We start from the raw sequence: 27,659 nt of genomic DNA on the forward strand, positions 1-27,659 counted from the left end.
CAGGTCACAGGCAACACCCGCTTCTAGCTGAACAAACAAAAACCAGAAGCACTTTATGGTCAAAATCAGTCGAACAGGGCGCTTTGGCGCAAGACAACCATTGCTGCAATCATGCCTTTTATTATTGATGAACATGAAGTTAATCACTGTGCACATCTCTGAGTGTGCATCTTATAGTCTACCTGCGGGCTCCGAACCCGCAACATGTCCAGAATATCAATCCAGAGGGCAACTAAAACATGCCCTTTCATCACAGTGCAGGAACACATCAAAAGAGGCAGACAGATTGGATTTCATTGCTAATCCTTGATGCCAGGTGGGACATGACTGACGCCCCCCTCCACGAGCGCATCATTTAACCCACTTGGAGGCTGGCATTAAGGGAGTTTGACAGGAAGTCTCCTGCAACATTCATACAGCATCATTATTGACCTAAGTAACTGAAATAACATAAAGCCGGGAGGCTATCTGGGGGAAAATGGGAAAAAATAACTATTTAACGACTGCAAAGTTTGACACATTTGATCTACATTTACAGCCGGTTATAAAATGGGTCTAACATTCAAACAGGTAATCGCAATAAACTGTCAATCTAGCGCCTCAAGTCTCTCAGTCATGCATCAGCAGTTAGCTGTCCCTTCTGGACGGTATAACGTTTGAATCCCGAACGACCCTCTCAGTCATTCGAGGTCTGTAAAAAAAACAAGGCATAGTGAAAGAAACCAAACGTATGAGTAAGCGCAGAATTATTCCTGTGGGCTCCCCCGCTCCTATTTCTCAACCTGGAGACTGCGCAGAAAGCCGTCGGGGGAAAAGTGCATGTGCAAGCAGAACTGAGAAAGTTCATAGAGCCGAGTTGCACGATGTCCCGTTAAGGAGAAAAAAAGAAATCCTGCAGAGGAGCGGAGGCAGCACAAGCTGACGGGGAGAAAAGACTGCAAGTCAGAGCGAGCGAGCGGCTTTTACCACAGATAAGATAGAGTAAAAGAGGGGAAAATGGGCTTTCCGACGATATTCAGCTGTCGTCGGATTGTTCTTAAAGTTTTTTTGGTGCAGTTTATCGCCTTTCAAGCAACATATGCTGCCCCTTCGCCTATTATTAGGTTTCCAGGAGACGACACCCCCAAAACAGACAAAGAAGTTGCTCTGGTAAGTTTCTTGGTTGTTTTTCAGAAAATTGGGTCAGACAGCTGTGAAGTAACAGTTTGCACTCTTGAAGTATAAAGAACCTGTTGAGTAATAGTTTGTGCTATATTTATTTATTTTTATTTACTGCAGTGATTTCATAGAAATGCCTAACCCAGGAGAGTTAACTCATTTTTATGTCTGTTTCTCCTTTAGCACTATCTGAATAAGTTTTATGGGTGCCCACAAGACAGATGTAACCTTATGGTGCTCAAGGACACCCTGAAGAAAATGCAAAAGTTCTTCTCTCTGCAAGAAACTGGAGAGATCGATGCCAAAACTGTGGAAAAAATGAAAAAGCCTCGCTGTGGCGTCCCAGATGTGGCCAATTACAACTTCTTCCACAGGAAACCCATGTGGCAGAACAAAGACATCACTTACAGGTCAGCGGATTTACATTATTTTCTGACAGCATTGGATTGTCCTGTATCATAGCTGTTCATTTGAATCCAAAAAGGGACATTTTATGATGGGGTGGGGTCCCAATGCATCCTGACTCTGCATTAGCAGTTCTCAAATAATGACATCATGGAAGATTTCAGCAGTATGGCCTATAGGAAGGGCAATGCTAGTAATACTAGTCATTTAGATGCATTGTGCCACATCAGGACATCATATATGATGTCTGCGAATCACAGCTTAACTAACATGACCCCACCCAACTTATACCCATAAATCAAAGCATAAGTATTGAGAAATAACACTACAATTTAGCAGTTTGAATGTAATTATTCCCAAAGCGGTGTTTGATGAGTGCACAAAGGAATAAATGCAAAGCCAGAGTCTGTTTGCTTTGAGAGATGGACCACAGCTTGGCCCCGCCTGACCCCCCCCCCCTCCCCTCAACCTCCAGTCCACCCCACCCCCATCCAGACAGTCGCTGTGCGCTTGCGTCCAGTGTCTTGCTAACAGCAGCATTCCTACACAGTATGTGTCAGGTCTTTTGTTTTCGTTCTGTTTGAGGTTCACAACAATGTGGGATCGGTTTATTTATATCAGCGGTTTTGTGTGCCCTGATCATTCCAGCCCGTCTGCCTGCGTGTTTGTCAGGAAGACTGCGAGCCAGAGACAATAACAACCGAGAGATCTTAGACTGTTTTTAGGAACGGGCCATGTAGACAGGCATATAACAGGGTCTGTGGCTGAACACTTTCAGGAGCGTTTCAGCAGATGACTCATAGATAGTTTCTGGCGCAGTTTAGCTAGATTCTTTTCCACCTCGAGAGATTTCAACAGATATTACGATATTTCTACATGCCTCTCAACAACATAACACTCAAAAGAGCCGCATCCAAAGCGTGGAAATGACTGTTCCGATCAAACACACCTTATGTTCATATGATACACATTGTTCTGATGTTCCTTGTTGTGGAGTGAAACTGACTCTCTGTTAACTCTGCAGAATCCTCGGATACACTCCCGACCTGGACGAGGAAGTCATAAATGATGCTTTCTACAGAGCCTTCAAAGTATGGAGTGATGTCACCCCACTCTCATTCACCCGCCTCATGGACGGAGAGGCTGACATCATGATCAATTTTGGCCGCAACGGTAATGCATGCATATAGACGATAGACAGTATACAGATACTGTTTTTGTAAACTTCCTTAAAGAAAAAAGCCCTGCTTACTGTCCTATTAGTCATCTTTGTCTCGTGAAGTTCTGTCCCGCTTCTGAGAGGATGAACGGAACCCAAGTTAGGAAAGAGCTGAAGAGAAGTTCACAGCCTTGTTGACTGGTGGGGAAGGAGCGATGACAAACATGTTATTACAGTGACTCCACACCTCACCAACCTATATTTTAGGAGCGCTTCGTAAAATAATGGAAACTGTGGTCTTCACACAGGTTATCCCAGTCGTTCCAACTAAAACAACCATCTGATATTTACTCACAGTGTCATGATATCACTCTGTCTAGCCATAGCTGACCCTGCTGAGAAAGAGCCCCATAATTATGGTGGAATGCAAACAAAAAGCAGCCAGGACGAGAGGCAGGGATATTTGATGTGACCAGTGTCACATCACTTTTCTGACTGTTTTTTTTAGGGATTTGCTCTTGTTCGTGTTTGAAAAAAAAAGAAAATGACTACTTTTTTCTGCCTCAAAGTTGTTAATGCCGAATGATGTCATCAACAGAGCACGGAGACGGTTACCCCTTCGACGGCAAAGACGGCCTCTTGGCTCACGCCTTTGCTCCGGGGCCAGGAATCGGAGGAGACTCCCACTTTGATGATGATGAGCAGTGGACGCTGGGAGACGGCCAAGGTTGTGCAGAAACAGTATTTACAAAAACAGAAGCGTGTTGCAAAAGCACCAGAGTTTTTTCACTGAAGCTGTTTGTGACTGTCACCGTGTATTACTCGCATCGACTTGTGTAGAGATGTAGTGGTGGATCTTGATTTTTGATGAACACTGGTGAGATGACGGGGCAGACCTACAATGATTTTGAGAGATAATACACTTTCAAATACTTTCTGTTGATTATCTGGACTTCGTCTGAACTTTCTGGCGTTCGATATGACAAACCTCAGCCATCTGGAAGCTGAATAGAAAAAAGAAACTCTCTCTATTGCATGCATTTGTATTTGCACGCATTGACCCAGATAGTTTTATGTGTTTCCCATTATTCAGATCCTCTTGTCTGAATTCATCATTTGTGCAGAATAATCTTCTCCCTTTCTCTCGGTGCAAAAGTCTTCGCACTTAGACACTTGGAGGAAACTGTTTTCTTTATATCAGTGCCTGTGCAAGCTTTCTCCCGTTTATTATTTTTCATATTTACTTCTGAACTGCTGACACTTCTTGAGAGCCTACTTTTTAAATGGCTTCCCATATACCAGGTAGCCACTTGTGTCTTTTTGGTTAAAAACAATTTTAAGGCTTTCTTGCAGAAACTTGAAACTTGCTTATGATCAACACTCCATCGTTTAGATGTTTTTGGGAAAACAGCTGACAGCAATATAAAGCTTAAAAGGTTTTGTAAGAAGTTTTAGTTAAAATGAGGAAAACTGTCAACATGATCCTTGATCTTTTCTACAGTGGTGAAGGTGAAGTTTGGCAATGCTGACGGAGAGTTCTGTAAATTCCCCTTCCTGTTCATGGGCACTGAGTACAACAGCTGCACGTCTCAGGGCCGTGACGATGGCTTCCTGTGGTGCTCAACCACTTACAACTTTGATGATGACGGCAAATATGGCTTCTGTCCCCATGAATGTAAGTTTGTCCTGTGGTCCTTTGTCCTTTTCTGTTTTTTAATGCGACAGTATCCCATTGTGATGTCTCTGAACACATTTTGCCCTGCTGTCTGCAAAGATTTCTATTGCATTGCTGTCTTGCCCTCCTTGCATCATGCTGAGCTGAAATTAAAGCAGGGTTTTCTATACTAGCAAAGCAGTCCTTCATCTCAGACGATTGTTATATTGAAAGCTGTTCTGCTGATTTTGGACAGAGAGAAAGTAGGTTGAACAGTACGCCAGGAAAGTCTTGTTTTTTTGTTTGGAGTGGATTATGGACTATTTCTTTCCAAGTCACTGCCCCACTTTAGAACACAGGGCTTTGTTAAACATTTTGTTTATCTGTGTTGTGTTGCTGTCCATGGTACTAACATCATCACATGCCTATTACAAATGACTGCCAAAGTACACATGTACTAAGTTGTTTTATATGATGAGAACACGGGTTTGTACTGGTGCCGTCTGTTCTGTTAAGCTTTTTTATTGATGGGAAAAAAATGTCATTGTACATATTTTCTTAATTCACACTTCTCTTCTTTGAGCACCTTCGTCTTGCATCATCAGTCAGGGGTCCAAGGGTCTTAGTCACTTGCAATGACAGTGTAGGAATCGGAGTTTGTTTTTAGTGAGCATTGAAAACAAATGTGAAAATGTACTGTGTATAATGTTATTAGCTTCTCTGTAACACTTCTTTGTATTTGTTGATCTTTGTTTTACAGTACTATTCACCCTGGGTGGCAACGCAGAGGGTGCTCCATGTAAATTCCCCTTCACCTTTCAAGGAGAGAAGTATGACGGGTGCACCACTTCAGGCAGGGATGATGGTTACCGCTGGTGTGCCACCACGGAAAACTATGACGTTGACAAATCCTTTGGGTTCTGCCCTGAAACTGGTAGGTGGTGACATCTACTGCCTGCTATGCACATCACATAACAGAATGCTGCCAAGTGTTTTGAGTAAAGTGTATTGTCCCTCTCTGTTGTGCACACATCCTCAACTATGTGCATGCGTGTATACATTGCCCTCTGTTTATGTGTCCTGTTTAACAGTTATGTGCTTCTTAGATGCATGCAGTGCATTTTACTGGCTGTGTTTATTTTGATGTGCAGTGTGTGGTGCCCTGCTGCGTGTTGGTCCGCAGGAATGCTCCGCCTGGGGTTTTTCGGTCTTGCTCGTGGTCTGCTGCGTGGCTGTGAAAGCATTTTAATGTGCAGTGGCAGGCCTTATTTTCCATTCTGTCAGTGGGACTGGTTTTAAGGTTGAGGCAGTGTAGTAGGGAGGGAGGCAGACAGACAGCGAGATAGACAGCGAGAGGTACGAGCACTCTTTCATCTGGTTCTAATTGATGAGGAATGTAGCTTTGTTGTAAAAGCCTTGTGTGATAGCTTGTGCTGAATATGAAATTATATATTTTTTTGAAAAGCAGCACAAAACCACTCCTGCCAGATTGAAAATGATCTCTCTTTGAAAGAAAATCAATTTGGGCGGGTGCTTTTTGGTTTTGTGCCCAGTGGATTAGTTATTAACGTTGTGTATGTGGTGCCAGTGCTTTCAACATCATCTGCGCTCACTTCACAATATAATACAAACCAAACTGTTCTGAAGAAACATTTTGGCATATGCATGAGTTCATTAGGTAGTGAAGTGAAGTGAGTTCACTACACGTTCCACATTTCACGTTTACAGCTTTCCTTGTTGTTGCTCCTTGCAGCTATGTCAACAGTGGGAGGAAACGCAGAGGGAAGCCCCTGTGTCTTCCCCTTCACCTTCCTGGGAGACACCTATGAGTCCTGCACCTCGTCTGGGCGCAGTGACGGCAAGATGTGGTGCGCTGCCACCAAGAGCTATGATGATGACCGCAAATGGGGTTTCTGTCCTGACCAAGGTATGAACAGGACGGGTGTTCGTTTCCTGCTGTAGTTCTGGGAAGTGGATTTTCCCACAAAGGACACAGCAGTGAGTGCCAAACAATTCAGACAATTACAGAAAAACTGGAAAAAAAGGAAAATAAAGCTATAGTATAGGTCCGGGAAGGTTGTCAGTCTGCATTGTCCTGATGAGGGAAGTACACGTGATTTGGCACTCCCAAGAACCATTATGTCTTATTTATGTGTCTCACCAAGAACTGAAAGACATAATAATAATACAAATTCCCATTTCCACTTCAGAGTATCAGTAAATTATAAAGGGGTACTATGGTGAAGTTTGTTCATTGTGTCGCGTGTTTCCAGGCTACAGTTTGTTCCTGGTGGCAGCCCATGAGTTTGGTCATGCCCTTGGCTTGGAGCACTCTCAGGACCCCGGAGCACTGATGGCCCCCATCTACACTTTCACCAAAGACTTCAGACTTTCTCAGGATGACATCAAAGGCATCCAGGAGCTCTACGGTGAGATGAAACGTCACGTGTGACTACTTTTGTCAACAGGGATTAAGCCTAATACATCCCGATTCGAAAAAAGTTTGGTTGCTGTGTAAAACGTAAACCAATCACCAATCAACCTGTTTACCTGTGGAATGTTCCAAATGTTTTTGGAGCGTTCCACAACTTTCCCAGTCTTTTGTTGCTCTTGTCCCAACTTTTTTCAACACGTTGCTGGCATCAAATTCAGAATAAACATATATTTACAAAAATCAGTGAACATTAAATACATTGTATTTGCACTGTTTTTACCAAGTTATCAGATTTAGTTTTATTTATGTTTCACACAGCATCCTAATTTTTTTTGGAATCGTGCTTGTACTCGAACAACACAAACAGTGTTTTTCTCATTAGAAGTCAGGAACGAGTCATTGCACTGCGAGTGTGTATTTACTCCCTTAAGCATGAAATTATCTGGTAAATCTCTTATAAACAGGCGTCCCGACAGACAAGCCTTTGCCTCCAACCCAGGGTCCAGTCACTCCAATGGACATCTGTAAAGAGCCAGTTATCTTTGATGCTGTAGCACAGATCAGAGGAGAGACCTTCTTCTTCAAGGACAGGTAATCAAATCAAACAAAAAGTCCTTCTATTGTTTTGACCCGAACTAGACTTCAGGGAAACGTACATGTGCCACATTCAGACATGGGGTACAGTGAGGACGATGTGGTATGAATCCATCCACAGTCCAAGTTCTTGACCATGTTGTTTGGATATGCTAGCTGCAATGTCTTTATAGTTCTCTGAGTCATAAATGCAATTTGAGATCCATGTTTGATTCTCCTGAAACTTGGCGAGCGCTGCCAGAGTCTGGTTGAATTTCCGGTCTGTGATCTATGGGAAGAACGACAAACAAAACCCAATAGCCTGCTCCTGGTTTTATGACTTGTGCATGTGATATAAGGCAGCATACACAAGTTGGATTTCATAATCATTTCCCCGCAAAGCATGAGCAGTTTGACATGAGGTTTCTTGTTAATTGGCGTTTCTCATATTGCAATCTTGTGCCACTTGATCATTGTGGTTTAGATGCTTGCTTCATGATGTGACAATTAGTAAGAGGGAAAAACAAACTATTCGTCCACTCATGCAGCGACAGCCAAAACAGTCATCAGCCCTAAACACAGTCTACAGTCCTCTCCTTCAGCGGCGCCAGTGAATCCAAAGTCTCAGGCATACTGAGTCTACTGGCTGACCCCGTGCAGGAGCGGGGTTTCATAACGTGCTGTGGTTTCGTCGACATCTTTGTGAGTCAGTGTATTTTCCCGTTGGAAGGTGAACATTTTCATCACAGCAGCTGAAGTTAGTTATAGACAAATTCTCCACTTTGAATAAAAGAGTCACTTTGGACAAAAACAATGATGTGGGCAGAATAGGAACTGATAGAAAAGATAAAACGCAGCCTTGTCCGTTATGATGTGCCAACCCTTCTAGCTGTGCTGAAACATTGACTTTTGCAGTTTGAAGGTGAACAGAGCTGTATATCTGTCATGGCCATTTTGGAAATGTGTCCAAAGCAAACAGGCCAGCAGCATACCTCCGTACCAAAGAGTGTAGTCTTTCAGTTAGCCTGGTTTTCCTCTCTGAGAACCTCCAGTTAGAAACTGGGAGAAACAAGCCACAATCCCTCTTGCAAATCCTGCTTTAATACAAAAATTGCTTTTTACCTTTCACATTTGCAGTGAGCGGCAGAGCAGCACAGACAAACGTTTTTTGGAAACTTCACTCTCTGCAGCTCACCAGACACTTCAGATAAAGCTTTAGTAGCCAAAGATTCAGACTGATGAACTATAAAACCGCCATCTGTGAGTGTATCTGATAATCATCTGAACTGTTCATGACTGTATAATCTCAGAAAATGACACATTGCTGTCCAGTGATCATTAATTGTACCACACAGATGCCAAAACATATAGCTTTGGTTGCTATTCATAATATGCCTTATGTTCAATCTGAGTCAAGGGGTTACACTACACTTTTGCAGCAAGGGCAATTTCAACAGATGCACTGTATAAACTCATACTCCTCATAATCCAGAGCAGTGGTTTTCAGCCAGTGAGGAAAGGCACATTGATCTGCATGTAACAGTATCTGAAACATGATATGCTGCATTTACTTAACTGAAAATTAACTGATTTATTTAAGATGTTTGTGATACCGAAAGGTCGTCTTGCTTCACATTAGGCAACTCACTGTTTGTTGGCTCTCTTCTGTAACCATGTGATGAAGCTCTCTATCAGTCCTCTGGACTCCTCTGTAAGAATAGTGTCTCAGTGAAGGCAGCCTGTTTCTCACCGGAAACAAACATGTCGATATAACAGTAACTTTCGGCCATGACAGGTTTGTAAGCTGTCGAGCTCTGATACAAGCCGAGTTCAACTTCAGAGAAAAAGCGTTGCCCTCTTGGTTCCAGGGCTAATTCTCACTCGACTCCCCCATTGTAAAAGAAGGATCCTCCCTTTTCTCCTGGCTCAGTATATTTATTATGTAGGACAAATCTTGACATGATACAATGAGCAATGCTTGTATCACTCCCTCAGCATAAAACTGTGTCTGTCTGGAGGATTAAAGAGAAGACAATTAGAAAGCCGACTCATAGAAACCTCCTGACTAGGCCTGCTGCAAGTAACCTATGCTTGAGTGCTGCTGTATTCTTCTGTGTAGCCAGCAAAAAGCTGCTGTAATCTAAAAGTTAGTAGTCGTAATCCTTAAGATTCAGTCGTGGTTGATTTGGTGAAGGACCAGTGGTTGCTATGGTAGCGTCAAGTGTGGTTTAATACGACAGCAAACACACATTGGCATTTTGTCTGAAATACAGCAGAAGAACAACTGATATATCTGTTTACAGTGCAGCCAAACAAACTCACATTGTTTAATACAGGAGTCAGGCAAAAATAATTGCAATCAATCTTAGACAGTGCGAGTAGTTTTCTATACAACAGCGGAGATGGGAGGATTTACTGGTGTGCAGCCTGTCACCTGCAGCTCTTCATCCAACAGCCCACTGTGGCTGCATCGTCTTGTTCTATTACTCCCTTGCAGAATTAAAACAATCATCTAGTGACAAAAGACATGCTGAAAGTGATTGGGACTGTTTTTGCAGACTGGTTTACAGTTTTGATGAATGATCGTGGTGCTAACTGCTGTGAGAAACACATCACGCTTCCTGTGGCTGCTTCAAAAAACAAGACAACAACAGTTTTAATGGGAAACTGATGATAAATTGTACCAAACACGAGGTTTGATTTTAAAAAAAACTTCAGGATTCTAACCGTAAAGCTGGCTAGTTCATATTGTAGCCTTTTAAGTGCCAGTTGGTCTTTCCACATGACCACATCAAGACTGATACATCACACGGGGTTTGTGATGGGTCTTTGAGCTTACTACAGTGCATATCTTCAACCATTTACAGCAAATCCCATGCTTTACATGACTTCAATTGTTTCCTTACTTAAAACTCAGTGAGATACAAAATCCATGCAACTGAGCAGCAAGGCTGCTGATGTAGTTACATCACTGTTCTGTCGTAATGCATTACAGGCCCTGAACATCAACATGCATTACCACACAGTTTGACATTACTTGGATAACAACAAATGCAGGATAAATTGATTACCTGCTTGAAGGTTTGAAGTCTCAGCAATGGTTTGGAAAAATCCCTATATCCTGTCCTCTTAACCAACCCCTTAGGCAGATAATTCATTTATTTATTGCTTTTAATTGAATAGAGACAGGAAGGAAAGACAGAAAAGCCCTCTGGATATTGTTGCTGCACCACATTAACTTAACAAATAGAAGAATCCACTGTTAAAATAATACAATTTATAGATGGCTTGTTCAGATTGAAACATGTTGCTTCTTTCACCCTGACAAATGTATACAACACCACGGGTATGTTTGTGTTTTATTTAAGTTTTATGCTCATCTTCTTTTTATCAGTATTGCAGCTAATTTTTTGCAGTTCACAGCTCTTTTCCTTTTTAAAAAATAGGTCAGTGGAAAAGAGTTTGGGAATCTGCCGTTGTTGTGCAGCTGTGTATTGGAAATCCGGGCAAGATAGGTCTTGTTCCGCTGGCGTCTGCAGCCTTAGTCCTAACGAGAACCAGATGCTCATGAATCAGGCCATTGTGGCTGGCTCGGCCAGTGAAGCACTTGCACTAAAACCTCTTCTTGCACACACACACACACACACACACACACACACACACACACACACTCCCCGCCTCCTCATCAGCCCCCTCTGCCCCTCTTTCGCTCTCACTCTCATTTCATCCCCAGCTCACCAACCCTACGATTGCTCACCCACTCCCTCTCTGTGTGCCAGGTTCCTGTTCAGGTCAGTCAACTTCAGAAGCAAGCCCAACGGCCCCATGTTAGTGGCCACCTACTGGCCAGACCTGCCCTCCAAGATAGACGCTGCCTATGAAAACCCAGTGGAAGAAAAAACAGTCTTCTTCTCAGGTATGCTGGAGAAAGCAAGAAAATGTGATGAAATGATGGATTTAGACCTTACTGAATAATGATGTCCTGACCTGTGCACCCTGTCCATATCCTCCCTGCACTTCTATGGTGATCAGAGAAACAGACAATTCCACTTCCATGTGTAATGAAGAGGTGTCTTCACTCTTTTACCATTTGGATGCCTTTCCCCTAATGGTCAGGCGTTTCCATGAACTGAAACATTAGGAGAAGCAGGAATGTTGGCTGAGCACTCCTGTGTGCAGTCGGCACTCTCGGGACACTTGAGATATTCCAACGTAGTTATTAGTGGTTTATGATACATTCTTTGCATTTTACTAAGATGACAACCTTCCTGAATGCTAATGAAATTTACATAATATATTTGTCAGCTTTGAAGACAATAACAGCGGAGCTGGTTTGGCTGTGGGGGAGACTTACTATCCTGAATGGTTAGCCGATGATCTCACATGATATGACATATGTGGTCAATAGATTTGCAGGAATATGAGATAATACCATGATCGGACAGTCTACTTTGCATCAATAAAACGTGTGTCTTCAGTGTTATTTTAGTCTTGGTTCGACTCTTATTACTTATTCTTCTCTACCAGGCAACGAGATGTGGGTCTACAAAGCAGATGAGTTGGAGAAAGGCTATCCCAAGAGGCTCTCCAGCCTTGACCTCCCCACCGACCTGCAGCAAATCGACGCTGCCTTCAACTTTAGGAAGAACAGGAAGACCTACCTGTTTGCTGGGGACAAATTCTGGAGGTGAGTAGGGGAAAAGTTTTTGCAACCAACCCGTGTCCAGAAACCGGGTTGATGTTTGATGCACCCTAGCTTGTGTTGTCGATGACATCACCTCTTGTTGCAGTACTAGGCTGCATCTGCAGCTAGTTAGGGTTTGGTGTGACCTAATCTGCACTGTAAGCAACAACAGCTCTGGTAGCCCTTGCACAACACAGGAATTTTTGGTATAGAGGACTAACTGTAACTGTTGTAGGTGTGTGTGTGTGTGTGTGTGTGTGTGTGAGAGAGAGAGAGAGAGGAAACTGTGAGGCACACATCAAATAATAATTATACAAATGCACTTTTGTTATGTGTTCAGATACGATGAAGAAAATAAGAGAATGGACCCTGGCTTCCCCAAACTTATCGCTGATTCCTGGAATGGAATCCCAGATGGCATCGACTCTGCCTTCAGTCTCAATGGCATTGGTAAAAACAAAAAAACTTTTTTTCATGTAATTTGTGAATTTAAAGCCTCTGTATGATTTGGAGAAGAAACATTTGACGAGAAGGTAGCACAATCTTTGTATGCATGGCCTAAACCTGTTGAAAATGAAAATGAAGGGACCATTATGGAGGTTTTGCAGACTGGCCTTTTGCTATAAATTATGCATACTTAATATTACCAGAAAATACAGTTTAACAAGAGTCTATGTGCTAGCAGCTCTGTAAGCCTTTGAGCTACATTCTCAAAATGACAACATGATCATACACTGTATATGAAGTACAAAGTCAACCATTGTCGCCATCTTAGCATATTGGCATGATCTCATTTGCAAATTAGCCCTAACAAAACTACATCTGAGGATGATGGGAGTTAGTTTTGAAATGACCAACCAAAATATTGGACAAATTAAAATTTGGACCTCATTCAGGCAAAGCCAAAGTTATTACAATTACAACAACAATAACAGCAACCAGGGGACGATCAAAGTAATTTTTCTTAATCCTCTGGGGACCGTTAATGTTTGTATAATGGGAATGGAAATCCAAGAGTCAGAAATAGTAGGCGAAGGTATTTCAGCCGTTACCAAGTGGTAGACCAACTGATAGACGTTACTATCCCTATATCCATCTGGCTAGAATGGCTCAAAATTAACCAGTGATCACATCAGTTTCTGACAGTACTAGAAGCCTAAACTAATCTTTAACCACATGAAGTCAATACTAATGTACCAGTCACTATAGGGCTATAAAAATTCCAGCAATGATCACTGTATTGGTTGTAAATCAAATTATAGAGACAAAATAATTAATGTATCGTCAGTCTAAAACTTTGTTTGGGTCTAGAAGGTAGAAAGACTTTCAGGGGGAAAAAAAGGGATTTTTGTGGTTCTGGTGATGCTTCGATTAAAGCTGGATCAGAACTGGTGCTCTGTGGTAGTCTGTTCCATCCGGTTACATTGCAGGCGAATCTAGTCAGCTCTGCCCTCACATCCCACAAACCAACAAGCAATGATGCCATTTAGTGTCATAACCCAGAAATGAACAGTTTAGAGGAACTGACTGTTCAGAGAAAATGAAGTAAAACAGGCCAAAGAGAGCAGCTCTGATAGGGAGTCATCTGTGGTCTGATGTTTATAGAAGACAGGCAGAGGGAGATGTGAGCTTTACGCATTGGTGAGCAGGGCATTGCAACAAGAGTGCAAGAACAACATGGCGGCAAATTTTCATCATGACACAGCCGCTGAGACTGTCACTGTCAGCCGTGTATCCTTGAGGTTAGAGGGGGTATGCAAATTTTGTCTATGGCAAGAAACCAGGGATTTTTCCATTACTGCTCTCCCAGCAGATACACGTTACTGTAAGCATCACATAGCCCCTTCCCCACACAGTGAACAAACATATTTATAGTATATAAAGAACGTCTGTGCCCCTCTACAGTGGTGCCTCTGTATGCTTCGTGATCAGAGAGAGAGGCTTAACACTGGCTTCAGCAGAGCCTGATTAGATGTTTCAAACCTCATCAATTTGATGTAGACTGATTATGATGTGTGTATACTATATGCTTTTACAGAAGAACGATTATTTCACCGCTATTACAGCTAACAGTGTGCATTGTGCTTGTCTTCGACAGATTACAGCTACTTCTTCAAAGGTAACCACTATTTCAAACTGGAAGACAGCAGCCTGAAGATTGTCAAGTTGGGCGAGATCACAAAGGACTGGCTCGGTTGTTGAGCATTTCCAAAATGTCTCGCAACTGGCTAATTCCTGTGATGACATCTGGCCTCATGAGGACATTGCCGTAGTATCGCACACAACTTGCGGTGCACACTGTTCAACTCTGCACGTTTCTGTGGGAGACATGTTCCTTCCAGCCTGTATAACCAGCCTCCAGCTTTGTAGAAAGGCACCTCGGGACCTTACGCAGGCTGAACATAGGCAACTGGATATTTCCTATATTACTGTGTGATACTGACATTTCATTTGTTATGCTGATGCAGATTTTTACTACAATTTGTACCCCCTGTTTTATTGTTTTATAGTTTTTTTTTTGTTTGTTTTTTAAAAACTCAGACATCAGGTATGTCCACACTGCATTGAACGCAGTGCTATACTGTGCTGTGAGATATTGACGTTTTATGCAAAATTTAATTCTGAGAGGCTGTTTTAGACCATATGAGGAATTTATGTTGGCTTAGAATTACTTCTATGTCCAGTGTACTAAGTGCAGTTTTATAAATGTATCACTTTTGATTCAGTAATTTTTTCATTGTTGTGCAATACATTTGAAAAAAATGGATTTGCACAATGTGTTTGACCGAAAATGGTGCTTTAGAGATTGCTTTTTGCATATAGTCCTATATATATAGATATATATACATTTTATATTCATATCCTCTGGATGTCAGAAAGTAGTATTCGCAGGCACACATTATTCTTCATTTGGTTAGCACTTTGTATAGGACTATACAGGGGAACTGCTCAATATGGAGACCAAATTATTTTCATGGCAACTCCATGTTGCATTTCCCTTCACTAATGGTACAGAAAGATTAAAGGCACAGGTTGCCTCTAGAGGCTGTATCAGTTTGCTGCATGATGGAATCATGACAAGAGTACCGCAGTAGTATTGTTTAATAATCTTTTTTATAGTCTCTTTTCTCTCTTGGGTTTTAACAATACAGTCATTGTGTTTTGTGTTGTTTTTAATGCTTGTGCACTTTGTTACTGTCATCAATAAAGATGGTCAACATAATGTGGATCGGTGATACATACTTGCAAAAAGCATTCCGGTGGGTGACTGACACGGCTATCACAGCTATGCACCCTCACCATCAGACTTGTTAAGTGGTGGAACAGGTTTTCAGATCAGTTACTTGAAGCAAGACCACAACGTAAAAATAAAAGCATTAGTGAAGAATTCAAAGTAACACTCAAGGAAAAGTACATTCTGTAAGAAGTATCAGCACAATGTACTAAAATAAGCAAAAAATACTCCGAATACTGGCAGAATGGCCCCAGTTAGAGTTCATACTTTTACATATTTGATGATGGAGCCTGATGCTATGATGTGTAAACATGTCACTACAGTGTTGTAGCAGGCAGTGGTGGAGCAAGTTAACGACTATTATACATTTTTAGGGACAATCTGATTCTAAAGTAACTAGTACAGCTGTACAGAACATGTAGTGGAGTAATGTATGATATTGATTAACTGATGTATAATAAAATGTAGGAATTATGGAGGTATGAAGTATCAAAACATGAAAATACTACCTCAAATTTGTACCTGAATAAATCTTTACTTTTCACCACTACTCAATAATCAACTGGAAAGGATGTAGGATTTTATTTTGGAGCAGGACCAACAGGAAATTTGTTATGAAAGTGCGCCATCTTGTGGACATTTGTGAGAGCGCGTAAACAAATCTGCTTTCACGTTATTGTTCCATTAAATCGTTGCACATTTGCCACTTGTGCATCACTTCTAGCATCTTTGCACTCATGCTCTGCACAGATTGACTGAGGATACAGGCGTTATTTTACCTGTGTTTATTCACACAGGAACGGTCACTGTCAGCACTGTTATAACCTCTTCTTTCACCTGATTTGTTATGTTTCTTAGAAATAGGTGGAATGGAATGATCGCATCCCGCAAACGCTCGCGGGGAGGGCTGGCAGAGAGCGGAAACCGATGCAAATCCGCCACCGCTCTCGAAAAACGGTGACCGGACTCGAACCCTGCAGCGACCGCGTTGGAGGTGGAGCTTGCCGTGACAACGCCAGTCCGGATCCGCTCTCGCTCGCTCGTGTCTGCGCTCGCCCGAACGATCGTCTGATACGCGGGCGAAGAGAGAGAGAGAGAGAGAGAGCAGGGGCCCGGCAGAGGAAGTGAGATGATCACATAACGGCCGCCTCGACAGGAAAAAAAAACAAAAAAAACAAAACCTCTGCCCGTTTCTTCGCTCACCGGACTGCAATGCCGCCACAGCGCGTATTCGCCCTGCCGAGGCAACAATCCCTGCTGCTGCCGGCCGTCATCAACCCGTTCGTTCAAGACACCAAACTAAGCAGAGCTACTATCATTAAAGTGAGTATGGCCTTTAAGTTCAGCGCTCATGTAAATGCAAGCCTTTGACGAATATAGGCGTCGCTTTGGGCCGCGCGGCTCCCACCGTGTTTCATCCGACGTGTGAGATTACAAACACACACACACACACACACACACACACACACTCACTGAGGCTGTTGTGTAGCCAGGGCCCATAATCTTCCCTATCGAGCTTTTGACAATCGGCTTGTAAAGCCTCGTTATGTGCAGCACTAACAATGAGGGCCGTTGTGTGCTTTCTAGAAAGCTGCCCAGTGATGTGGATTTCCACACTCGTGCATATTTCTGCTCTGAGGAATGTCAACAGCAAGGCTGGAGTGAACTCTGACAGCTCTCCTGTCTGTATGGTAGAGGCCTTTAACTCATGCTTTGTGTGTGTGTGTGTGTGTGTGTATGTGTATGTGTGTGTGTGTGTGTGTGTGTGTGCGTGCGTGCGTGCGCGCACCCCTCTCCATGCAGTGCGTCCTCCTGGGAATCTTCCTGGTGCCCATTCGGGCCGTCCTCATCACCCTTGTTCTCATGGTGACATGGCCAGTGTCTGTCATCATAACCTTCAAGCATCCTCTGAAAGGAGCCGTGGAACCAATGACGGGCTGGAGACGGTAATCACCACCCAGAACACCGTCCCACTGCAACACATGTCTCCCACTGAGCCACCATGGCCTGTCAATGAACAGCTGCACAGTACAGCTGCCTAGCTGACATCAGTTTTGTTTACATGCATAGAGCTTGGACAGTGTTTTTTTTTCTTAGCAGTGCAGGGTCATGCAGATTTTGTTATTGCAAAGCAACTGCAAAGACAAACGATTCTACTAAAGCAAGAAGCAGCAGGAGCGGCGTGTTTCCCGGGTTCAGAAGCTGAGCAGTAAAACACAGCGGAGCAGCATATTCTCAAAATAATAGTCCCTGACATGACTTGAAGAATGTGCAGCTGCTTGCCCTGCTGCAGAACCATGCTCTTCTAGATCATATCTGCAACACAAGCATTACTCAAGCTCAGCCCCCCCCCGTTCTCAGAAAGGAAAGAGTCAGTGGTATTCATGGGGCTTGATAAAAGGAACTGACAAAGCAATTCGTCTCTTTCTAAATATTCAGAGTAGTTTCAGGCCAACATTGAATGGTTATTATTATGAAAATGAATTAAGTGAGTCATCCAGTTGGACAGCGCATATCCGCACATTTTGAATACAGTATGTAAAAAATCATTTTCATGTACTTAGCATGTGATAAATGGCATAAAATATGGCTAAAATGTTGAGTGAATTGTAGCATTTCACCTCTGAGCATCAAGCAAGGTGCAGCATTTTAAACTGTTCAGTTGTGCAGAGAGTAGCTGCAGTTTTACAACTACCAGGAATTTTCTTGTGACTTTCGACCACAGCTTTTTATATGATCAGGACCAAATGCGGGGCAGGTCATGGCTTATCTCTTCACCTGTTTATTGCAGACATTCTCAAGGTGGTTAAAGCACAGAAGCTTTTAGTGTGAGAGGACAAGATTTAAAATAGTATCTGCTCATTAAAACTGGCCACTGAAGTTTTAAAAGTCCTGCATTCATTCATCATTTTGTCACAAAATCTACGTCTATATTATGATTGCTAACCCTTTCTCTACATTAAGAGGAACTAACTGGGATGTTGCAGTAAAGTACAAAATGGTGCAACTCTTCCTGTTGCTAAAACACTTCCATTCAGTGCATTTGTTAACAAAACACTGACATGTTGCTCCCCTGCCACATAACTTCGAGTAAAGCTGGAGACATCTCCTGCGCAGTAGTTCAGCTTTTGAAATGACACATATTTGTGTCATCTTAGATTCAGGATTTTTTAATGAGGGAGAAGGATTAGATGTAATTTTCAGTATACAAGATAATAAAACTTTTTAGTACAGTGGTTTTAAAACATGTCTGGAGCAAAGAAAATCTAATAAAACCGGCTGGAGTCAAATCTGTCGTTTCTGATTTCCTTCGTACCTTTCGCTGCACAAATTAATGTTTCTGTGTAACAAAGCGATTCGAGGAAAATGTTTCGTGCTCTAAAATGTTCAGGTTCATGTGTCGGAGAGTGATGGCTGCCTTGGGGAGGACGTACTACTTCTGCATGGGCTTCAGGGTGGTGGTCAAGGGCAAGCAGGTCGGCAGCAGTGAGGCCCCCATCCTGGCCGTGGCCCCCCACTCCACCTTCTTCGATGGGATTGTGTGCATTGTCGCTGGCTTGCCCTCCACCGTCTCCCGCGTGGAGAACCTGGCTACGCCCATCTTTGGCAGTGAGTCACTTTTCGTTTGCTTTGTTGCTCCGGTACAGGAAAGTAGGGGCGTATGAGTTTGTGGACGCTTTCTTGTCCTCTCACCCTCAAGAATGTGTGTGTGTGTGTGTGTGTGTGTGTGAAATGTAAAAATATACATGTGTAAGTGTGAAACGTGTGTGTCATGTAGTTAATTTGTGTTTATCTTATTCTGACTGTACAATTTTATGTTTTATGTGACTGTTTTTAATCACACTGGAAATCCTGTTGACGCAGACCATTGTCATCAGACATCATCACTTTAGAAAGAGTTTGCTTTGGACTTGATGAATATAAGTTATGTATGGTGATATCATGAGTAAGTGCCCTGTTTAGTGCTAATGAAGCCATGCAGTTAACAAGCCCTGCACATTAGCTTGTATGTTAATGCCTGCTGCTCTCTCTGCAGGGTTTGTGCGCTGTCTTCAGCCAGTGCTGGTGTCCAGAAAGGACCCAGACTCCAGGAAGAATACGATCCAAGAGATTGACAGCAGAGCCAAGTCAGGAGGCCACTGGCCACAGGTCTGTCACAACACAAAAAAACACTCCCGAAGCGAAAGCAGCCCTAATATTAGCCTGGTATTGTAGCTGCAGAGAAAGCTTTAAGGTTGTAGGCAAGTAACTCATGAGCCGTAACTCAGGATGTAGGGTTGGTTTCACAGTTGCCTTTGTCAGTTTTCGAAGACCACGGTGTACAATTACGTTTTTTTTTTTTTCTAAAGCTTTCAGAGAATGAATCAAAGCACTTATAATGCTGACTCAAATACAAGTACCATTATTTCAAAAGCATACTCTGCCTGTTGTGAGCAGCAGTGGTCTTAAGTTGCTGCACGTGAGAATTATACAGCATGTGATTTGAACATTTACGACAACATTTCCTTGTTCCTCAGGTTCTGATATTTCCAGAGGGAACATGCACAAATCGTTCATGTCTCATCACTTTCAAACAAGGTAAGGCACAAAATGACAAAAAAACATTGCACAAGATTTCATGTATTTTTTTCTTTTGCTGCAAAACGTGTCGAATACAAGTAAAATAACAGACAAAAGAAAAAAAAGAAACAACAATCAGCTGACGGCTCTATCTGCTGCTTATTGCACATCCATCATTTCCACTTAAATCTAACCCACTGAGCAGAAAGGCTGAAGAGAAGACAGACAGAGACAGAAACAGCTCTTGATTCGACTCTGCTCCGTTCACTCACTATGTGATGTGGTTTGTACACTGACTTGTTGTCAAGTGAAGCCCACAAAACTGGTTTTGATGGAAGTGGGAGAATTGGTTCCGTTTAGTCACGCAAGACACACGTGTTCAGCTTTCTTTCATTCATAACGAGAAGTAAATAATGTACATACTGTTTGCTCTCCACCTACTAGGTGCCTTTATCCCAGGGGTGCCTGTGCAGCCTGTGCTCATGAGATACCCCAACAAAGTGGTGAGTGGTTGCGACTGCAATACAGCATGAATGTGCTTCACCTCATCTCGGGGGGAGACTTCACAGAAGCCGAACTGCTGCTGTTTTGTTCCGAAGATAAACATTTAGAGGCAGAGTGAACGATGAATTGCATCCTGCTGGGCTACAGCAATTTGTTTATTTCCATCCAAGCAAAAATGTATGGATCCTCCTGTGTTGTTTTCTTCATCTTTTCAAATCTTCATGCATCCCCCTCTACTCTTTCCTCCAGGACACAGTCTCTTGGACTTGGCAGGGGTTCAGCTCGTAAGTATGTTTTCTACACTTTTCTCATAGGGTCTATAGGGTGTGCAGCGTGGTGAAGGTGGTGTCTGTTTTCCTTGGCTATAAACACCATTATAACACAACATTATGGCCTTGTATTGCAACAACTGTTGTTACTTTCTAATCGATACTTGTAACCGACTGTCCTGCCTGTGTCATGTGCAGGAGGACGCTGCTGCTTCTGACTCTGTGCCAGCTGTACACCACAGTAGAGATAGAGGTAACAGCATTCACAAAGTTTACATCCTAACATATACCAACTACAAATTGTTTTCGTTCTTTTAGACTTTAAATAAAAAGATATATTGATATGAAGAAATGATTCATGATTTTTCTCCAATGTGCAAACTGAAGCATCTCAATTAGGAGACTATTTGATGGCTTTCTAAAAGTTATTTGAGCTTTGCTGGTAGTCTCAGCACCACTCTCTGCCATTGAGTTTAACTAAAGAAAGCTCACTACGCCTTAATTTGCTGATTTATAGTCATTGGATTTTATGCTGTACTCCAAGGTTCTATATCAACCCGAGCAGCAGATGTGATTGTGATCCTGCATTAGTGGATTTGTTTTCCGTGCATGCAACGGTTTAATAGTTCATTTTCTGCTTTATCTTCCTTGTGACCATTTTCATCTGTTTGCTCCATTTTCCAGTTCCTGCCGCCACATATCCCCACAGAGGAAGAGAAGAAAATCCCGGCTCTGTTTGCTAGCAGAGTGCGAGAAACTATGGCCCAGTAAGAGTTCGCTGGCCTCAAATGCACATTTTGTTGTATATAGCTTGAGTACAGAGTCCAGTATTGTGCAATAGAAAAGCAAAATATATGCTTATATATGTATATATGCTTATAAAAGTAAGAAATGCTATGATAAAAGTGCAATGTGTAAGATATGGCCAGAATTTTAGTTTAAAGCATTCAAGAAGTGAACTAACGTTATACACTTTACGCCTCCCTGTCCTGCTGCGTCCAGCTCTTCACGAACATCACAAGCATTTGAGCTGAACGCTGTCTGCTTTCAGGGCTCTGGGAGTTCCAGTGACAGACCACACATACGAAGACTGCCGTCTGATGATCTCAGCTGGCGAGCTAACGCTGCCCATGGAGGCCGGCCTGGTGGAGTTCACCAAAATTAGCCGGAAGCTCAAGTAAGAACATTTCAGTTAAGTACACTGTTGGCATGACAGGGCAGGAACACTAACAATGACTCATGTGGCTGCTCCCTCAGTCTGAAGTGGGACAATGTGAGGAAGGAGCTGGAGAGCTTCGCAGCCATGGCCAGCTCCTGCAAAGGAGGACGGATCAGCATCGAGGAGTTTGCCAGATTCCTGAAGCTACCTGTCAGCCCACCACTTCAGGAGCTGTTCGCGCTGTTTGACAGAGTGAGAGACATGTATATGAATAGCACCATTATGAATGGCAATTAAATACTCAAGTTCCCTTCATTTACACACAGTCATGGTGTTGGAATTGGCCCTGACACACCCTGCGGGAAACACACCTTAAGTATAATGGGTGAAAACATGATGTGCGACAATCTTAACACTCATGTTACAGAATCACGTACAAATTCCATCACTGCATACCATGAGTACCAACAAGTGAAACTGGGTCATCATGGTTGTGGGTTCAGGATTTATACAGCCTGGAAGAGGGAACTATGATGAAAACAGGTTTTTTTTAAATATATATATATACATATATGTATATATATATATATATATAGACACACACACACACTCCCTTTACATTCAAAACTGCAGACGCCAGACAATAGTCTGTATTTCTAGACCCTAAAGGGAAAGTACTATCCATCATAATAATCTGTGCATTGACTGTCACAAGCGTTTTTTTTTTTTGCTGTCTCTCTGACCCTGTCCAGAACGGAGATGGCACCATAGACTTCAGAGAGTATGTCATCGGCGTGACCATCTTGTGTCGACCAGCTAACACAGAAGACGTTCTTCGACTGGCTTTCCAGGTACGGCAGAAATATTCTGATGTTGCTGTGCTGAAGAAGGGGCCTGAAGAAGAAGCAGCTTTGTATTTTAGTGCACACTGAATGCAGAAACACAGAAATGTGCATGAAATTTATGGTTGTGTCCACTTCACATGGTCACCCTCTGTGCATGAGAACAGCCTGAATCCTTCACACATCAATCATGCCGATTCGATCACATCATACGGTGCATTTCCTGCTGATATCGGTTGAGCATTGCTTTTTGGATTGGATTTAATCACTTAATACTTGGTAAACTTTAGTTTTAGTACAGAGCAGAACAGACATTTCTGAGATGCTATGACTAGAACCTGTGGCAAATGATCCATATCTATGTACAACATGGATAAAGTTTTCTTTTTATGCTAAATATTGAAAGGAAATGTAAAAAAATTACAACCAAAATTGAAAGCAGAAAGCGAAAAAGTCGGAAATTGAAGCGAAATCACCCAGCCCTGCTTTTGCAGTAGCTGATATCAGAGTGCAGCAACAGCAGCAGCAGCAGCCCTGTAAGAAAAACAGGCAGCGTTCACAGAGGCTTGGATAATGTCAACTTAACAATGTGTGTCTGTTGTGGAGAGCACAGAGTCATTTTGCTGGCCATAAGGTCAAATGTGGTTTTGGACTAAAGGTTCTGGTGTTTATGTAATAAGAACAAGTTATTTTTGTCCACCTAATTTAACAAAGGCAGATTTTTCTCAATTGTATGTAAGCTTTCCTAACCCACCCACCCATTTCACTCCTTAAATAAGCTTCGTTTTTTTCTCAGCTTTCAAAAATGGGGCAGTGAAATAAATTTTTCTCTTGTTTCTGTCCTCTCTCGTGCAGCTGTTTGATACAGATGAGGATGAGAGAATCACCCGAGAGGAGTTTACTGCTCTGCTCCGCTCAGCTCTGGGTGTGTCAGATCTAAACATGGTCAAGCTCTTCAAGGAGATCGATGCTGACGGCTCTGGTTTCATCACATTCAGTGAGTAGACTCTGCCTTAAGACAAAGGTCCAACACCAAGCTGCATTTTGTATTTCCGCTATCCCAAGCCAGAGTGTATCCTAATGCTTTTCTCCGTGGACCTGCTTTTCAGATGAATTTCAGGCCTTTGCCACCACCCACCCGGAGTATGCCAAGCTCTTCACCACTTACCTGGAACTTCAGAGGTACCAAGCAATCCAGGAGGCGAGGCCAGGTGACCTGGAATTGGCCAGTCCGACCATTTCAGGGGAAAAACAGGAAGACAGCGCCTCTGACAAAAAAGATGACTGAGGCCTGAAGATGGCCGTGAACTCTCCCTCACTGCACCGAGAGACAGAACGCTGCATTATCCACTGCGCTGAGAAGGAAGATTCAGAAGTGTCATCTGCCCTCCGACGACTTTTAACAAATCCGAGTCATTTCTCACAGCAGAGCCATATCATAGGTTATGTGCTTGCCTTTTTATACATGGTGTGTAGAGTGCTTCTATTTTCAATTTTAGTGCCTTATAGAGATTTAAAAGAACCACTTCCCCAAGCCACTGCATAAGAAATGTCTTCTTTTTTATCCCTAAGGTTTTGTGTGTGTTTCGGTTGTGTGTCCACTGGAAAAAGAAATAAAAAAATAAATAATAATCCAATGAAAAGCTAGTCATAGGATGAAAATATGTCAGAAAACTCACGTGTTGGTGTTTTAACTATCCAAGCCCTTCAATCTTTAGAGTCCTGATGTTAGTGACAGTGTTTTATTATGTAGTTGAATATTTTTTTCCACATCGTAAACTGCCTCTTGACTTGGATACTTCATTGTCTGTAGCCTGAGTTTACTCTCGCTTGGACTTGAGCGTAGCTTGGTGTACTTTCTCCTTTATCTGTGTGGTCCTCTGTAAATGAGTGAAAAAACTGCAAAACCAACACCTTTTTAAATATAAGCAAAGAGTCCTCGTGCTTCTGTGTTGCAGTATAATTAGTGTACAGTAAGCTTTATTAAGATCTTTCCAATCTTGCATCCCACAGATGTTCTGCATTAAAGCTATGTGTACGAAGAGCATACATGCTGTGCATTACACTTTTTTCCGGTGCTCAGGGACACAGACCTTGTAAGACGGCTGTATAATTAGCCAGAGGTTTGCTTTGCATGTGTATCCATTTGCATTTCTACTGAAGATTGTTGTTGCTGAGACAGCAGCATGTCTGCGCAGCTTTAAGTTTACTAAAGCAAATCAGCCACTGAAAATAGGGCAATTTGTGAGCAAAAAGGCAACAGTGCTTCTTCACAACAGCATATTCCAGCGGGGTATGCTTTCACGTTAACTAGCAGCACTGATATTTATTCAGCAAGGTGCAGTGCAATTATGTGATTTTTTTTTTTGTTAACACTGCAAAGTTTGCTTTTTAAAATAAAACAAGAATACAATTTTAACTCTGCCTGCGTATTTATCTTCACCACTGAGGGAACTTGAAATGACTTTTATGTTTATAACGAGGCATAGGAGCCACTGAAGGGGCCATGGCTGTGCACCTGCTTCTCTAAACCACCACGAGGTGGCAGCAGTTATCTACCATTTCATTGTGTTTGTTTTTGTTCTCTGTGTGGGTTCCAGTTTGAGTTTTTCCCTCCCTCATTAATGTTTTGGCTCGACATCAATTAGATTTAAGTTAGAATAAAATTAAAGGTGTGGCATGTATTGGTAAGGGTATGATAATTTACAGTGTGTGTGTGTGTGTGTGTGTGTCATACCTAACCCTCAAGTTGTTTTTAAAAGCATTGGACATTTGGTGATCTAAGTATATTGACTTTTTCTGTTTTTCTTTTAGGCCTTAACTTAGGGCCTTGAGTCAAATACGGAATTCTTTGAAATCATTAATTGTTTAAAGCAAATGTTTGACTTGTTGCATATGTTGCATTTAACCATGAGTGACCTCCTTCACTAAAACAGAAGACGTGAAATGAAGGATTCTGCTATCATCCCTGTACTTTACTACCAGCAGGAAATGAACTGAATGTTTAATCTTTAACAGATAAATTTAAGGAAAAAAACTTCTTTTTATGCCAAGCATGGAAGAATTCAGCAATATCTTAAAGAAAATAACTGCACACACATGACTTATGTGCTATAATTGCTTGACTTGTCTGTATTTGGCCTCTCTGTGAACTTGTTTTCCTTGTGTGGTGGGAAGAAGACTGGACTGTGAACAGATACAGTATCGGTGTCCTAATGGGCCATTTTATCATTTAAGAAACAACATAGAATGGGCTCATGCGCCAGATTGTGTAGAATTATTAATGTTTGTTTTTCTTATATATCATATGTGCTCATATATTCTGTCGATGCAATTTCTTGAACAGAGGATTTGTGTAAATTTAATCTAAATGAGCATAAAAAAAATAAGAATTTTCATCAGATTGTACATTTTGTAACGAATAACTTATCCATCAATGTATATATTGGTCAATGCATTGCTTTGTGCTAAGACCTTGAATCCATTTTGACACAACTGCTTATTCCAGCTCAGCTGCTGTGAGGAGAGTAGTTCATCGGTGCGGAGGCCACGATGCTGGTGCAAACCTAATACATGCTGCTCTCAATACAATGTATGCAAATGTGCTCACACGCACGCAAACACACACACAGAGCAATGCACAGTCTTGCTCTATGTACACACAGGAGGCTGAGATGAATGATGGAGAGCGGGTCACTTCATTAAAAGCCCGCTGTTAGACAAACTGTGATTACCAGCTGTGATTTCCACCTTCAATTTGTTTTAACCTTTTCAAACGTACAGAGGCTCATTTCATTTTAATCAAAATTGATGAGATGGCATGGAATCAATTAAGTCACATTGTTGCCGTGCTTACAACAGTGTGACTCCTTCCCCACCCACAGCTCCCAGTCTCCTCTTCGGTCCCACACCCCTCCATCCTCCCTCTTTCCTCTGCATGGCTGTTGTATATTGCTGTATCCATTTCAGCCCTGCCTGGGGGGTGATCCTGTCACAGTAGATTGTGGGAGATATGTGTTGGTAATGCGATTTGGTCTCCTCGGGACCTGAGTGAGTGAGCAGCCTCTGTTTGCGGACCCACGCTGGACACGGGCCTCGTGCAGATCAGGGACTCTCTGTGCCAGGCTGGGAAGAAAGGTCAGAACCGACAGGGCTCGTGGTTAAATTGATGTGACACTACCGTGTGCCTCAATTTATCCAGGTAGCTCTGCTGTCTCAGGCAAAATGAGGATGAGTCCTGGCCGAGTTGTGCTCCACAAGTCAAGACTCAGTCAGCCATTTATCTCAAAAACTTTGGGGGTAGTTTACTATTGTATAATATCAATGGGTTCAACTTATAGAGGGTAAATACTGTATTGTAAGAAGTTTCTGAATACTTTCTAACTTGAAGTAATGCTCCCATCCATTGAGACTATGAACACATTCTTGACATCTCTATAAATACAGTATATGCAGTCTTCAACCGAGATTTACCTGCACGACTACAAAAACACAACAGACTGATTGACTGTCAACACAATAGGTCATGACAGAGCTTCAAGTGAGGAGGGACTGGACCTTGTTAGCAACGATAAAGGAGTGTTTCACAAGAGAGAACTATTTTGGTTTTATATCCCTAATAGGCCTTCCTGCCTAAAACAACAGGATACCTGGGTGTGTATATACACTCCTGTGACCCCTCCATTATCCTGCATGCCAAACGTGGATGCGAGGCTTCAAACATGCTACACAGCGTGCATTGGGGGGAGCAGAGGGCCACTGCAGGCAGGGATGGATGACCGGATACGAAGTGAAGCCCAGTATGATTTATGCGGTTAAAATAAGCAGACAAGAGTTTGCTGATGCTATTGTGCTGATGTTTTATTTCATTAAAACTTATCTTGGATCCATGTTTAGTAGTTGCTTCCCCCGTTACTAGCGATTGATAAAAACTGAACTTTTTTCAGCATCTAAAAGGGAGCACGCCAGAAAATGTTTGGGAACCGCTGGATAGTTAAGTACAGTTAAAGGGTTCTCACACATG

General features: G+C 42.4%; 2 protein-coding genes across 2 annotated transcripts; both read left to right on the forward strand.

Moving 5' to 3' along the window:
• The first annotated feature begins 838 nt into the window (after positions 1-838).
• mmp2 (matrix metallopeptidase 2) lies at positions 839-15,284 on the forward strand. Its single transcript, XM_041942241.1, has 13 exons — positions 839-1,149; positions 1,342-1,568; positions 2,588-2,736; positions 3,321-3,449; positions 4,224-4,397; positions 5,137-5,310; positions 6,130-6,303; positions 6,650-6,805; positions 7,275-7,401; positions 11,163-11,299; positions 11,911-12,070; positions 12,408-12,517; positions 14,166-15,284. Exons 1-13 carry the CDS (start codon positions 997-999, stop codon positions 14,267-14,269), a joined length of 1,974 nt encoding a protein of 657 aa, XP_041798175.1. The 5' UTR covers positions 839-996; the 3' UTR covers positions 14,270-15,284.
• A 1,067-nt stretch (positions 15,285-16,351) lies between these two features.
• lpcat2 (lysophosphatidylcholine acyltransferase 2) lies at positions 16,352-25,014 on the forward strand. Its single transcript, XM_041934072.1, has 14 exons — positions 16,352-16,625; positions 17,106-17,248; positions 18,694-18,911; positions 19,339-19,451; positions 19,820-19,880; positions 20,307-20,365; positions 20,616-20,650; positions 20,834-20,888; positions 21,320-21,402; positions 21,687-21,812; positions 21,893-22,046; positions 22,547-22,645; positions 23,492-23,633; positions 23,746-25,014. The coding sequence occupies exons 1-14, from the start codon at positions 16,515-16,517 to the stop codon at positions 23,922-23,924; spliced, it is 1,578 nt and encodes a 525-aa protein (XP_041790006.1). The 5' UTR covers positions 16,352-16,514; the 3' UTR covers positions 23,925-25,014.
• Positions 25,015-27,659: the final 2,645 nt, after the last annotated feature.

Source organism: Chelmon rostratus, chromosome 1 (genome assembly GCF_017976325.1).
Source record: "Chelmon rostratus isolate fCheRos1 chromosome 1, fCheRos1.pri, whole genome shotgun sequence".
Classification (NCBI taxonomy): domain Eukaryota; kingdom Metazoa; phylum Chordata; class Actinopteri; order Chaetodontiformes; family Chaetodontidae; genus Chelmon; species Chelmon rostratus.